The 14,915-nt window shown below is 41.4% G+C and overlaps 1 protein-coding gene across 1 annotated transcript; it reads right to left on the bottom strand.

Moving 5' to 3' along the window:
* Positions 1 to 1,539: 1,539 nt before the first annotated feature.
* LOC116258177 (disease resistance protein RPV1-like) lies at positions 1,540 to 14,626 on the bottom strand. Its single transcript, XM_050078632.1, has 6 exons — positions 12,697 to 14,626; positions 11,026 to 12,119; positions 9,645 to 9,793; positions 8,345 to 8,641; positions 2,417 to 3,694; positions 1,540 to 2,297 (listed from the first exon to the last, which is right to left on the bottom strand). Exons 1-6 carry the CDS (start codon positions 13,173 to 13,175, stop codon positions 1,926 to 1,928), a joined length of 3,669 nt encoding a protein of 1,222 aa, XP_049934589.1. The 5' UTR covers positions 13,176 to 14,626; the 3' UTR covers positions 1,540 to 1,925.
* Between the last annotated feature and the right edge of the window lie 289 nt (positions 14,627 to 14,915).

Genomic DNA, 14,915 nt, shown 5'->3' with positions numbered 1-14,915 from the left:
AAAATTGGTAAAATCCGTTTCAAAATTGGGATTCAGATATAAATATAAAAATTGGATTCGATTTGTAAAATTAGATTTCAGATTCAGATTTGGATATGACTTTTCTTCAATTCGAATTCCAAATATATAAATACTGAAAACACAAATATAATTAAGGATATATCTAATCTGAATCCAATCTGTTGACATCCCTAGTTATGCATTACACAAATATATACCAAATTAAGAAAAAAAATGGTTGCAGTTATTTTAAAATTATTTATTAAATAGTGTTTATTTTAGAATTTTACTTTAAACAGGGGTGTTTTGGTCATTGAACATCTGTATGCATAATTTCTCGTGCACATAACCGTTTGCCAGCTGCCTACCAACTATTGCCTTGAGTAGACATGCCAAACTCCCTAAATAGTGTGACAAATTGAATTTCATCGGATGGTTGTTTCTTTTTAATTGCAAGGTTATACAAGGCTTTAGGGTTTGGATGGCATATAATACATCTTTCAACTTAAGTGTCGCGATTTGTACCTTAAGAGGCTAACACTCTGAAATGTGACATCGGCCAAAGGATTTGAACATCAAACCTCTTATATGTGAACTGTCTTGCCTCCCGGCTGTGTTACATTCCTTGAGATAGTAGTTTCAAGGTTTACCAATGTGCCTTCACTTAGTACCATGCCCCGCCCAATAAAGCACAAAGAGATAGCATCCATGAGAATTGAACTGAGCGACGAGCAATGTTACACTCCTTCAGGGTAAGAGGGCACAGTTGATTTATATAGCGACATATGTGGCAATTCATAGCGCATTGAAGTGAAGCACATCTGTTTGTAAGTTCTCAATGCGAACCACCATTAAGACACTTGCACCTTCGCACTTCCTCAACAGGAATGTCAATGATTTCAATTTGGATTTGATATTCAGCCAAGTTGCTTAAAAAAAATCGGATATACCAAAATATAACATCAAATTAAGAAGTCGGAACAAATTCAGGTTTACAGAATGACACCTGAACAGATTAAAATGCACATTCATATTTAAATAGATATTTTGTCAGGTTCAGATTTGGATGGAGTTTGGTTTACACAAATATCCTATATCCAATGTCCACGCAATTGAAAGTCGGATATTAGCATGTTGTAATTCGAATTGTCGTTCGAATTCAGTTTAAAAGTCGGATTTGTATTAGGGTGTGAAATTAAAAGTTGGGTTCTGATTAGAACTTGAATGTTCTATAGATTTTTCTTGTTTCTTGTTCGAATCTGAAACTAATACATGAATAACCAAAAAAGCAGATATTGTTAACAATATATCCAATTTGAATCTGATCCCTTAACAACCAAATGTGCAGGTGTAAAAACACGCATTCAGTGACAAACATTTAAAGCATGCAACATAGCAATTTTGCAAAGCACGTCGTAAGTCGTCGAGGCTCAACCAGGAGACTTGTCCAGGTTTTCCGGCTTAAAGAGTAAGCCACATGGGCAATCACCATGGTCATTTCGGCCAGAATAAATACCATCATTCACTGAATCAGCAACCTGGCAAATTTTACTTTTTTTTTTTTTATTTTGTTAGCATTGATTTCAACTATTTGTATTGGTCAGTAAATCATTCATAAGAGGCCAGAACTTTCAATACGCCAAGTCGTGTTCTCAACGAGATCCAACAACTTCCATCGTGTACTTTTTTTATCGTGGGCGGTGATGGAGAAACCAATAATACTGTGATCATTTGCTGGTGCCCACTTCCCACCACTTGTTTTGAAGTAGCTTGATGTGCTCAACTGCTGCAGATGTAAGATCTGTAACCTTTCTATCTTAAGGGATGATTTAGCAGATGATCAGATTTGTTCTCATCTTCCAGACAGATTTTGGCAACATGATGATGGTCTGGTGGACATTCAGACTCACCAACCATGGGAAGTATTAGATTGAAAAGATAGCACCGCCCCATGTTAGACTATCACCACTGGCTGTTGTTGAAACCTTCACCATTCTGTGACCACCTTCCAAATGCGTTTGGATCTCATCTTCCATTTTGAAAAGAATTGTGTACGTGCCGCCGTCTATTTCATCATGAGATATGGACTCCTCATCCCACTCGATCTTGAAAACAGTCTCACTACTTGACATGACCTCTATTTGCATAGTAGTCCCACTATTGCCATCTATTGATACAGAAAAACCCTCAATAAGCAAGGGATTTCCTGCAGGGCCTCTTGGTAATCCAAACAGCAGATGCCCATCATGTGTCTGAGAACCAGAGAGGACCAGCTTCTCCAAATGTTCATATGTGGCCTGCTTATTTATTAAGCACGATTAGTTAGCAAAACAATGGTTAATGGTACCAAGCAGAATACATAATTCAATCAAGAAGAAGCATTGAAGCTTAATCCACAACATGAACTCCCACTTACCATAAAGAGCCTCACCATAAGATGATTACTAAGGTGTTTGCACCCCCAGAGGCGTAAGACACTTAAGGATTTCAGGTTCTCGAGCCCAGCAATCTCAACAAGTCTAGTGCACTCGTCTAGGTGAAGTTCCTTCAAAACAAGCAAGTCTGAAACATCACACACAGTCTCCAATGCAACACAACCATTGGCTTCGAGAGCAACTAGGGTGGAAGGAAGTAGGGGGATGGATTGGAGCTTTTGACAGCCATTTAAGATAAGTTGTTCGAGCCGGCAAAGACTACCAATACTTGAAGGTAGTTGTTCTAGTGATCTGCTCTCTTCTAAAGACAAAAGCCTGAGATTGGTCAATTCCCCAATTGAATCAGACAGTCTTCTCAATGATGCAGAACCATCAAGAATGAGAATGTCTAAAGCCCTCAAGTTTCCAATCCAATCAGGCATGGCGTCATTTTTTCCAAACGTGAGGATAAGTTCCTCTAGTGACTCCAACTCACCGATTGAGTCTGGCACTTCTTCCAGAGACAGACAGTGTGCTAGAGATAGTCTATAGAGCTTCTTTAGGCTTCCTACAGAATATGGCACCTTTCTTATTTGACACCCATCGAGGAGGAGCTCTTTCAAGGATTGCAACTTCCCGATGGAACATGATAGTTCTTCTAATGATGGACAGTAGTTTAAAGACAGTTTATAGAGGTTCTTTAAGTTTCCTATTGAACTAGGGAGCACTTTTATGTTAGTACAGTAATCAAGAATGAGTATTTCCAAAGATACCAATCCTCCAATGGAATCGGGCACTTCTTCAAGTGATGTGCAGCCTTTTACTGATAGGTGCTGTAACTTGTTCAGAGTCCCAATTGAATCAGGTATCTTTTTCAACATCCATGAATCTTCAAGGATGAGCTCTTCCAAAGATGTCATCTTTCCGATTGATTCTGGCAGTTCTTTCAATAAAGTGCACCAGACCAGAGAAAGCTTCCTCAATGACATCAAGTTTCCCAGTAGTTTTGGCAATGTGGAAATATTCCTACAATGATCAAGACTCAGGTTTTCAAGAGAACTCAACTTGCAGATGCTGTCTGGCAGTTCCATCAGTGATCCACACCCTTTCATACTTAAAGTAACCAACTCTTTAAGATTTCCAATCGATCTATCAACTTCGGATAAGCTGTCACATCCATCCAATACCAACTTCACCAGGTTGGGAAGACTAGCAAAATCTGGTGTTGTGATAATATACAGACAATAAGAGAGATCAAGAACCTTCAAACTGTCCAACTTCTGCAACCATTTTCATTTGTTAAAAAGAAATACAGAGAGTTGCATCTGAATATCATAAGCAATTTCATAACACAAACTACCATGGCACTGATTTGATCAGCACCTGTGTGCTGGTGTTTTGAGGAACATGTAATATTTCCATGTTGTTGATAGATTGTGGGTTTCGGGTCCGGATCCATACCCGACCCGCCTTGTAGCCCGTTTTGGGCTCTACTTAAGTCATGTAACCCTAATCCTTAAGAGTTAATGATAATCTTAAGAGAGAGAGAGTCTGGCTGCTAGTGGGCACCAACTCCTCCTCATTCGTGGTTTTTTCTCCCTCGTGTTGAGGGTTTTCCACGTTACATCGTGATCATTGCTTCTCTTCCTCTTCTTCTTGTTCGTATCTCTACATGGTATCAGAGCCGTGAAGTTCCGGCGTTTTTGGTTGTCTTTTGCCCGTGTTAGAGGAGAATCGCCCGACACTGTTCATCGTCTCGCCCGTGCCCGACGCTCGTGCCCGAGCGTCGTCTGTCGTCCCGCCGCCGTCTCCGCCCAGCGCCGCCCTGATCAACGCCGATCAGGATTCCGTCGTCTGTCGTCCCGACGCCCTGATTAGCGCAGCCGCTTCCGCCCAGCGTCGGCCTGCCCAGCGGCGTTCCCGTTCTGCTGCTTCCGCCCAGCGTCGGCCTGCCCAAACGACGACCTGTCCAGCGGCGGTCTTTTTCCGCCCAACGCCGTGTCCTTTTCCGGCGCCGTGCCGCTCTGTGGATTATTGCTGGGATCTTCATCCAGAAAAGAAGGGGAACAGAGGGAGATCTTTGACTGGGAGAACGCCCGTGTCTGAGGTGCAAGCCTCTAGTGGAGAAAAAGTCTCCATTTCTGCTGACCAGCTTCGTGAACTAAGGGCTTATTTGGGCAGGCTCGATGTCAACAAGACTGAGACCTCAGAGGGAACTACAGCTAATCATGCTCTTGCAGCTATTGGCAATCAAGGTAACTCTTCTGTGGGGGAATGGATTGTCGATAGTGGTGCTACTCATCACATGACAGGTAATCCAAAATTGTTTCATGAGTATAAGTTGTCCTCGGGAAGGGAACGTGTTTCTCTTGCAGATGGTTCCTCTACCTGTGTGGCAGGCGAAGGCACTCTGTCCTTGTTGGACAAATTTCATGTGCAGGGCGCTTTACATGTTCCCCAGTTTCCTTTAAATCTCTTATCAGTCAGTAGACTTACTAAAGAATTGAATTGTGAACTTATATTCTCTGCCGATCGTTGTGTTTTGCAGGACTTGGTGACAGGGAAGAGGATTGGGATTGGTTTAGCTTCTGATGGATTATATCGTCTTCCCATACGTGTGGCTACTGCTCTGTTGACAGCGATCCGCAAGACAGATAAGAGAAGAGAAGATTGTCTTCAGTCCTTTATGTACTGGCATGAACGTTTTGAGCATTTACCTTTTGGGATTTTGAAACATTTGTTTCCAGACTTGTGTTCCTCCTTTGATGTGTCTTCCATTTCTTGTGATGTTTGTCAGTTTGCCAAACATGTGAGGGCTTCGTACCCTCTTTCTTCTAGTTGTGCTAATGAAGCTTTTTCTCTGATTCACTCTGATGTATGGGGACCTTCGGGCATTCATACCCGTCAAGGTTTCCAGTATTTTATCACTTTCATTGATGATTTCTCTCGTGCTACATTTATATACTTGTTAAAAGACCGCAGCGAGGTTCCTCGAATCATCGAGACATTTATTCTTCTTGTGCATACCCAGTATGGTGCGAATGTTAAAACTTTCAGGTCCGATAATGCCCGTGAGTACATGTGTCGGCCTGTTGAGGAGTTTCTTAGACAACGGGGGATTGTTCACGAGACATCCTGTAGTTACACCCCCCCTCAAAATGGGGTAGCTGAAAGGAAAAATCGTCAACTTCTTAATGTCACCAGGGCTCTTTTGTTTCAGAGAAATCTTCCTAAACACTATTGGGGTGATGCAGTTCTTACTAGTGCCTATCTTATTAACCGCATGCCCAGTCGTGTTTTGAATGGTAGGACTCCCCACTCGTTGCTTCCTGGCAGTCGTCCACCATTTCCTCTTCCTCCTCGTGTTTTTGGTTGTGTATGTTTTATCCATGATCACAGTCCAAATGTCAAGAAACTTGATCCTAGGTCTATCAAAGGTGTCTTTGTTGGATACTCCCCTACGCAAAAAGGATACAAATGTATTGATCCTATTACTGGTCGAGCTTATGTTACGAGGGATGTTACCTTCTTGGAACATGCCTCTTACTTTGGTGTGAATCCTCTTCAGGGGGAGCAGTCTGTGGGCAGGGAAGAGTATTCTCAGAGACAGGAACTTCAGTTTATAGATTTTTTGGACTACAAGAAAACAGAATCACTTAATACTGTTGATGTGCCTGAGAATGAGGAAAGGGGTGACAATAGCATTGAGAAGGAAGGCCCTCAGTTGTTTGGACAGTTCTACTCTAGACGAGGTACTCGGACAGAGGTGATGACTTGTGATGCTAGATCTACTTCCAATCCCAATGCCACTCCTTTCCTGGATGAACCAAGTCCTACCGAGGAGACCGTGGAGACCCATGATGAGGTTGAAAAGAAGAATGACGATCTTCCCATTGCCCTGAGAAAGGGTGTCAGGTCATGTACTCAACACCCTATTGGTAATTTTGTTTCTTATTCCAGACTTGGGAAAGATTACAAGTGTTTTGTTTCTACTCTTTCTTTGGCTGTGATTCCCAGGACTGTCGTTGAAGCTCAAAGTGACTCCAAGTGGGCCGATGCAATGAAAGAAGAAATAGATGCCCTAAGAAGAAACTTGACATGGGAAGTGGTGAAGATTCCTGAAGCCGCTCACCTAGTTGGATCCAAATGGGTGTATACCATCAAGTACAAACCAGATGGGAGTATTGAAAGATATAAAGCTCGACTTGTGGCCAAGGGGTTTAGCCAGAAATATGGAATTGATTACTTGGAAACCTTTGCTCCTGTTGCGAAAATGAAGACTGTGAGGGTGGTTATATCCCTAGCTGTGATGAAGGAGTGGAAGATGTATCAACTGGATGTTAAGAATGCATTCCTCAATGGTGACCTCGAAGAAGAAGTATATATGCATATGCCTCCAGGATATGAAGAACCAGAAATGTGTTGTAAGCTGAAAAAGGCATTGTATGGCCTTAAGCAATCGCCCAGAGCGTGGTTTGAACGACTGAGAAGAGTGATGATACGTCATGGATACAAACAAGGAAATGGAGATCACACTCTGTTTGTGAAGAAGAAGGAGAGCAAGGTTACTCTCCTGCTCGTCTACGTAGATGACATGATTGTTACTGGAGATGATGAGGAAGAGATTATCAAGCTAAAAGGGTTACTGGCTACAGAATTCGACCTCAAAGATCTTGGAAAACTAAGGTATTTTCTTGGTATGGAGGTTGCTAGGTCTAGTACTGGTCTTGTACTAAACCAAAGGAAATATACATTAGACCTACTGGAAGAAACTGGTAAATTGGGATGTAGACCTACTCCTACCCCTTTTGACACTGGGCACAAGTTGAGTCTCAGAGATGGAGAGCCTCTCTGTGAAGAAGACAAGGGAAGATATCAACGTTTGGTTGGGAAGCTAATTTATCTTACCCTCACGAGACCTGATATCACCTTTGCGGTGAATGTTTTGAGCCAATTCATGCATGCGCCAACCGATGCACATCTGAAGGCTGTGGACAGAGTGCTATGCTACCTGAAGAAAAATCCTGGTAAGGGACTCCTGTATGTGAAACAAGAGACTGTGGAAATCGAGGGCTATTCTGATGCGGATTGGGCAGGTTGTGGTGATACCAGACGATCCACTACAGGGTACTGTGTCTACTTGGGAGGAAACCTTGTTGTATGGAGGAGCAAGAGACAGGATGTTTGCTCTAGATCCAGTGCAGAGGCAGAATATAGGGCAGTTGCTATGGGAGTGTCAGAGTTATTATGGTTGAAGATATTGTTGACTGACATTGGAATAGAGATTGAAGGACCTATGAAGATGTATTGTGATAACAAGTCTGCAATCAACTTAGCCAACAATCCTGTACTTCACGACAGAACAAAACATGTTGAAATTGATCGTCACTTCATTCGGGAAAGGATTGATGCGAAAGAGTTGATCTTACCTTACATGAAGTCTGAAGACCAAACTGCTGATGTTCTGACGAAAGCTCTTCCTTCAGCTTCATTTGAGAGGAATGTATCCAAGTTGGGCATGTTTGATATGTACGCCCAACTTGAGGGGGAGTGTTGATAGATTGTGGGTTTCGGGTCCGGATCCATACCCGACCCGCCTTGTAGCCCGTTTTGGGCTCTACTTAAGTCATGTAACCCTAATCCTTAAGAGTTAATGATAATCTTAAGAGAGAGAGAGTCTGGCTGCTAGTGGGCACCAACTCCTCCTCATTCGTGGTTTTTTCTCCCTCGTGTTGAGGGTTTTCCACGTTACATCGTGATCATTGCTTCTCTTCCTCTTCTTCTTGTTCGTATCTCTACACATGTCAATAGCTGTAACCATTAATTGTATAACATGGTTGAATTCCACTGCTAACAAGCATGCGTCAAAAGAAAAGGTTCCACGGTCACAGAATCAGTACACTTACCCATATCATCTCTTAGGGTCTTACCTTGTTTACTATTTGCAAATTATGCTTTGTCAGCACCTGCCGGAAATCGCCATGGCATAGCTTCAGCACAACAAGCTCCATCAGATTAAACTCATTAAATGATAGAGACTTCAAAGGGCACCAATGCCATTCCAGCCATTTTAACTTATTGGGGAGATGAGTGAAGTCTTTCTCGTGGAAACTGATGTGGTTGAGATAAAGCAGTCTCAGATTACACATCAATACAAAATCCCTGGTGCTAAATTTTTCCCACCTGGTTAAATAGTTGAAATAGATAACTTGTATATTCTCTGCTCCCTGCATATACAGAAACATGTCAAGGAATTAGATAACGAGGAATTTGTTGCTGCACCAGTGACGAATTGGTTTGTCATCTGAATTGATCATGTAATGACAACTCAAGAACCACAGAACATCTTATCAAACTAAGCCTGGGCATCAAGCCAGCCCGGCTCGGCCCGACAACGAGTCGGACCCGGGCCAGGCCGACATCTAAAACTCGGGCCCCGGCCCGATTACATTAAAAAAATATTTTTAATACAAAATAATACATAAAATAATTAATTGTAATAAAATATTATAAATATATATATATAAATTAATAATTTTTTAAAAAGATCATTATTGGACCCGACCGGGCTTATCGGGCCTGCCCGATAACAAGTCGGGCCGGTCTGGGTCTCGTTTTTCTGGGCCTGGGCCCTAGTCGGGCCCCGTGCCCTCTATAGGGCTTCTATTTCTTTTACTTTTAACTGAATATATATATATATATATATATATATATATATATATATATATATATATATATATATTGTATGTCAGTATGTAAGGTGAAAGAATATATGAAATCTGGAGTTTTTATTATTGGGGGGGGGGGGAGAGAGAGAGAGATGCATAGGTGCCAGACCCATTAATAATGATCTCTCAGATTGATAACATCCACATTGATAGTTTGGAGAAAAAAGAGAGAGAAGGCAGGGCATTTCGCCAATTTAGAATCACTGCAAATCTTTTTCCTTTCTCCCCTATCCATCAATGTGGATATTTTTCAGTGGTTGGGATCATTACTGATGAATCTGGCACCTACACATTTCCTTTATGTGTATACATTGCCAGCAGATAATTTTATTTATGGGGATATTTCACAAAGGAGACAGGTTTAGAGGGAAACTACTAACAAGAAATGTTCCGAACTTGAATAAATCAGAGAAATTTGAAAAATAATATTCTTTTGTATCTCTTTCATATATAATATCAAAAAGAAGAAGTTCAGCATTCATGATTGTTTGTCCAACCTAACCTGAGGAGGGTCATGCTCATTTGATATGGAAAATGTCTGAACATCACCAAGCAGAAGGGATGCTGCAAATTTGAAATCCACCAATGTACTTGTTGCAATGTGTGAAGCTGCAACTGCTCTCCATGAGCAGGGATCCTCAGGGGCTTTACCTACTCAAGGCCAGGTAATATGGTGCTGGTGCTCTTGGGAGTTTCATCTAGGCTTAGCCAAAAAAGGGGTCCAAGCAAAGATTTATGGCAATGGTCCTGGGTCCACTTGATCTCATGGAAAATGGAAATGACACATAGTGACAGAAAACACAATTTTGAACGTCAAAAAAACACGATAAATTAAATGGCCATTTAAAACTTAAAAAAATGTTTTTTTTTGGAAAAAAACATTAAAAACGTTCGCTTTTTTTTCGCACTTTTTTCTTTTCTTTTTTTTAGTTTTTTTAATGCCAAACAGTTTTTTTCATTTCATTTTTTATTTGTTTCAATACTTATCTTGTGATGTTTGAGTTATTAGTTTCGCACTTATTTTATTTTTCCTACATTTTGAGGTTTTTAAAATTTTTAAAAATTTACCATATTTTTCAAGCTCGCCGTATTATACCCGAAAAAACTTCACCATTCAAAACTTCGAGACGTTATTTATGACTATGATTAAAACATAGAATGCAAGAGGTTCTGAACATGAAGTTATATATATGATATTGTAGAATAGTGACAAGAAAACTGGTGTTGGCCTTCAATGACCCCAGACATGCCTAGGACACAAGGAGTTCAATACTATCACATGGTTCAAAAAACATTAAACTTGTGTGTGTGGACTTTCTATTGAGCTTGGAACCAGTTCGATCTAATTTAATGCAATTAATGAGATCTATAGTCCATTAACTCAGTCGAATACGTCCAAGGATGGTATCTCGCACAAGGTCCTCGGGGTTAGCTGCGGTCCCTTACTCGAATGTCCACCTTGCCCCTATTGTAAGCACTTGAATCTTCACAGGTAGGAGGGCAGGAGTGTCAGGCGGTCACCGGGAAGCATGAAATTCGCCGGCGTGAGCAGCGGTGGCCGGAAGTCAGCCTTTATCCGACGGTACACCGAAAGCGTTGCCAAGCGTCCAATTTAGCCCAATCTTGAGTGTTCTTCTCGTCTTATTGAGGCGATTCGATTGGGCTACTTGCGAATGTGATCCAGCAGCAAGAGCTCTTGTTTTGCTCAAGTTTAGGCTGATGGTGAATGGGGAGGACCCAGAAAAGATTTATTGATAGATTTTGGGTTCTTCCACCGTGAGATGTTCTAACTTTTGCGTGGGTTGAATCCAGCGATCAACAAGGCTCTTCACGACGTGTAAGAGCAGTTCTACGCCTGATTTCGCTGTGGAATCCGACTCAGCCCTCAGGTATGCTGAGACTATCCCACAGCCTGCTACGCTTGCTTGGCTTCAAAAGACATTCTCGCCGAATGATCTCTTTGCCCATATCTAGTATTTGATCATGCAATTCAAACACTTGTTTGTCACTACTAATCTTAATTAAGGATCTGCGAAGTAGAGTCTGAACAGACGTATAGGGGGAGAAGTTACAATCTTTCCATACATAGAATGCTTCGTCTTTATCCTTTCCACTAAAGAAGCAAACAATATCCAAATATACTTGCTTTTCTTTTTCAGACAGCCCATCATAACTTATCCTTAGCCTTTCATGGACATCCTTATCCTGGTTCTTGTTTAGTTCTTCTAGTAAACCTTCCCACTCCTCTGCACAATCTATTCCAAAGAACAGAGCACCAAATACTTCGAGCATCAGTGGTATACCATTAGTCGTTGATACAACCTTCTCAGATAACTTCTGGTACTTCTCTGTTGGTTTCTTTTCTCCAAAAGCATGGTAACTGAAGAGCTCAAGTGACTCTTTTTTATTCAATTCTTTCATTTGGTAAATCTCTTGCTTGCTCATTCTTCTTTCTTTCAATACATGGTCGTATCTGGTAGTGACAATGATCCTGCTTTTTGGACCAAACCATTCTTCACTATCAGCTAAAGCATTAAGCTGTTTTCTATCATCAACATCATCAAGCACAAGAAGAACACTTTTTTTGCAAATGAGTTCCTTGATCCTGCTGCACGCCTGACTTTCATCATCTATACGTGGGTCACTGTCCTTTGTAACATCCAAAATAAGCTGCTTTTGCAGGGAGACAAGCCCACCAACTTGGTTAGATACTTCTCTTACATTTGAAATAAAGCTGACAAATTGAAAGCTCGTGGAAATTCTATTAAAAACGGCCTTTGCCAGGGTTGTTTTCCCAATGCCACCTATGCCATTAATCCCGATCATTCTAACATCATTTTTTTCAATATCCAACAAACTCAACATTTCTTTGATAGAATCATCCATCCCAACAGGATGCTTAGCCACATAAAAAAATGCTTTGTTCAGCTCACTTAGAATCCTCCTAATAATAACTTGGTTCAGCTTAGCTTCATGCCTGCCAAAAATAAATGCATGAGAAGGAAGTCATAGCTAGATATTGCTGTTGTCAAAGACTCTAATAGACTAATATACAGGTTGAGAAAACATAAACGTTCACTTGCAATCCGACATTTAGTATACTTATTGAGAAGAATCCAAATGGCAAAGAGATCATTCTCTAAGTTGAATGGTCTAGCATGAGAGAAGCTTGAGGGCTTCAGAGGGGAATTCTCTAAGTGGAATCCACGCTTCAACAAAAAGGTGTTAAATGGGGCTCTGAAGACTTCTATTAGTGGTTGGTTTTCTGCTTCACCGCCGGCCAGATTCTTCACTTGTAGCACATGTATCCTCAGCTGGATCTCGGCAGGATGTACATTCTTTAATGCGTCACAAAGAACTTTTTAAAAAGCAGGGTTTTCCCATCAAAACTTACCCTGTACAGGGTTAACAAAAGGTATACAAAGTTTTGAGATCACATCATGAGACTATGTAACTCATACCTATATGCAACTTTCAATAGGGAAGACAGAACCAATACAATAATTGGGTGAGACCCGACAGTGAGAGAGAGAGAGAAAGAGAGAGATGCGTACCCATCCGTGTCTGTTTCAAGGACATATCCAGAAATCTCCCCTACCGTTCTCAATGCATCCCTCCACGCCTGCAGGGTCTTCTTGCTTAGGTGCTTGTTGTTTTCATGGCTTTCGAATGCAGCTTCAAATGGTCCGCTCTGATTCCTAACATGGGTGGGCTTCACATCGAAGAAAACGGGAATGATCAGCCTTTGGCACTGAACCATCTTGGCGACCTCCATAAGGCACCACCTGGATTCTGCATATCGCTTCGAGAAGATGGGCACAAAGATCTTGGATTTCTCGATGCAGCCAAGCAGCTGCTTGATGCTCTCCCCCTTGTCGAGCTTCTCGTCATCCATAAAGGTGCGTATGCCTCTCTCTTCCATGGCGTAGTACAGATGCCCTGTGAAGCCCTTGCGGGTGTCTTCCCCTCTGAAGCTGAGAAACACATCATACTCAAACCCTCTGCCCTCCTCTGAAGACGACGTTGCAGCCATTTCATTTATCAGTAGCCCAAAAGATGACGATGGTATTCAAGATTAGAGAAAGGAAGAAGCAGTTAGATACTAGAGATCCATCAGATGCATCCCCAATTCCTTGTGGAGCAAGAAATTCTGAGCAAAGATCCTTGTGAAGTGAAAGCTAGCTACCACCAAACTAGAGCGTCTTTCTGTAAAAAGGTTCCCTTGGACCCTCATCATCAGATATGCTTCAATGCTTCAACCATTGAAAGGTATTGCAGAAGCCGAAAACAGAAAACAGAGTTCCTGAAAAGTACAGAAAAGGTAGGCGGAGTGTCTGAAACGGAGTGTCTGAAACGCATCTTCTAATTTCAATTTAAGAGACTTACTTTATTTCTATTAAAACGTTTTCCTACCATCACATACCACTTGAAAGGTAGGCGGAGTGTCTGAAACGCATCTTCTAATTTCAATTTAAGAGACTTACTTTATTTCTATTAAAACGTTTTCCTACCATCACATACCACTTGAGGCACATCACACAAAATCTTTATTTGTTGCAGAATGACTTGTCGCCATGATCTCACTTACGGTTCGTTTGATGCTATGAAAACATTTAACGTCAATTTATCATGGTAATTTTTTTTGAAAAAATTATGAAATTGTTGTTTCTTCCAATCTGAGGTCCTGTTTGATAACTAGGTAGAATTTAACATGGTAAAATTATAGTTTTTTTGAAGGGTTAACCCTGTTTGATGTATAAGATAGAAAATTTGAAATATTTTTTTTGAGGATTGTTAGTAGTTGTTGTTTTTTTTTCTTCTTCTTCCCAATTTTACGTGGGAACAAATTGAAAGATAATATTTCAAAACAACAAATTGTTGAGGTTTACACCTACTCATTAAGCACGCAGTACCAAAAAAATTTAAGGTAGAAAAAAAAAATAACATAGTTACAACTATGATATCCACAAGTTCAATGTAGTTAACCAAATAGAAGTTAGAACCATATAGTTAAACCTGTATGAAAGTTATAAAACGTCAACAAAAGCGTGGATTCTCATCCAAAATATAAGTTTAATGAGTACATATCCAACAATAAAAACAGGTAATCACAAAACAAATAATCCAACATTTGTGGCTGCACTTTCGTTCAACAAACTTGTCTTCTATTTCTTGCTTTGCATTGACATTTTCAATGACTGGATGCCTACGTACTTACACATCATACTTGTTGTGGAGATACTCATTCATGTGATACTCAGTTGCTTCGAATGAATCAAATGATTCGAAGAGGGCGCCCTTGTATCGATATACTAAGGGTGCGTTTGATGCACCGGTTGAATTCGGATTTTTCCGAAAAAATCGTACGGGCGGGTGAAATTTCACCCGCCCGAGTAAAACAGCATCAAACGGGGTGAAATTCACCCCGTTTAACGCTCAATGGGAGCGGGTGGAATTCCACCCGCTCGAAAGTCCGAGCTCCGACCTCGGACTTTCGAGCGGTGGAATTCCACCCGCTCGACGTCCTCCCCCCGCGCTCGACAAACTTCCCCCCGCTCAACCTGTAAATGCCCCCTTTCTCCTCCTCCTCGCATTCTAGCATACCTCCGTCCTCACCGGCAGAGAAAAGGGACGCAGTGGAAAGAAAGGGGAGAGAAAGGGCCAAAGCTCCCACCATCGCCGACAGGGACGCCCTCCCCCCGATTTTTCCCTCTCTCGCCCATTTTCCCCTCACGAGCTCCTCCTCCCTTGCAGTGGAGCCCTTGTCCATTTC

This window comes from Nymphaea colorata, chromosome 7 (assembly GCF_008831285.2).
Source record: "Nymphaea colorata isolate Beijing-Zhang1983 chromosome 7, ASM883128v2, whole genome shotgun sequence".
Taxonomy (NCBI): domain Eukaryota; kingdom Viridiplantae; phylum Streptophyta; class Magnoliopsida; order Nymphaeales; family Nymphaeaceae; genus Nymphaea; species Nymphaea colorata.
The sequence above is the reverse complement of the archived record's forward strand: the minus strand, read 5'-3'. Positions and strand labels throughout refer to the sequence as shown.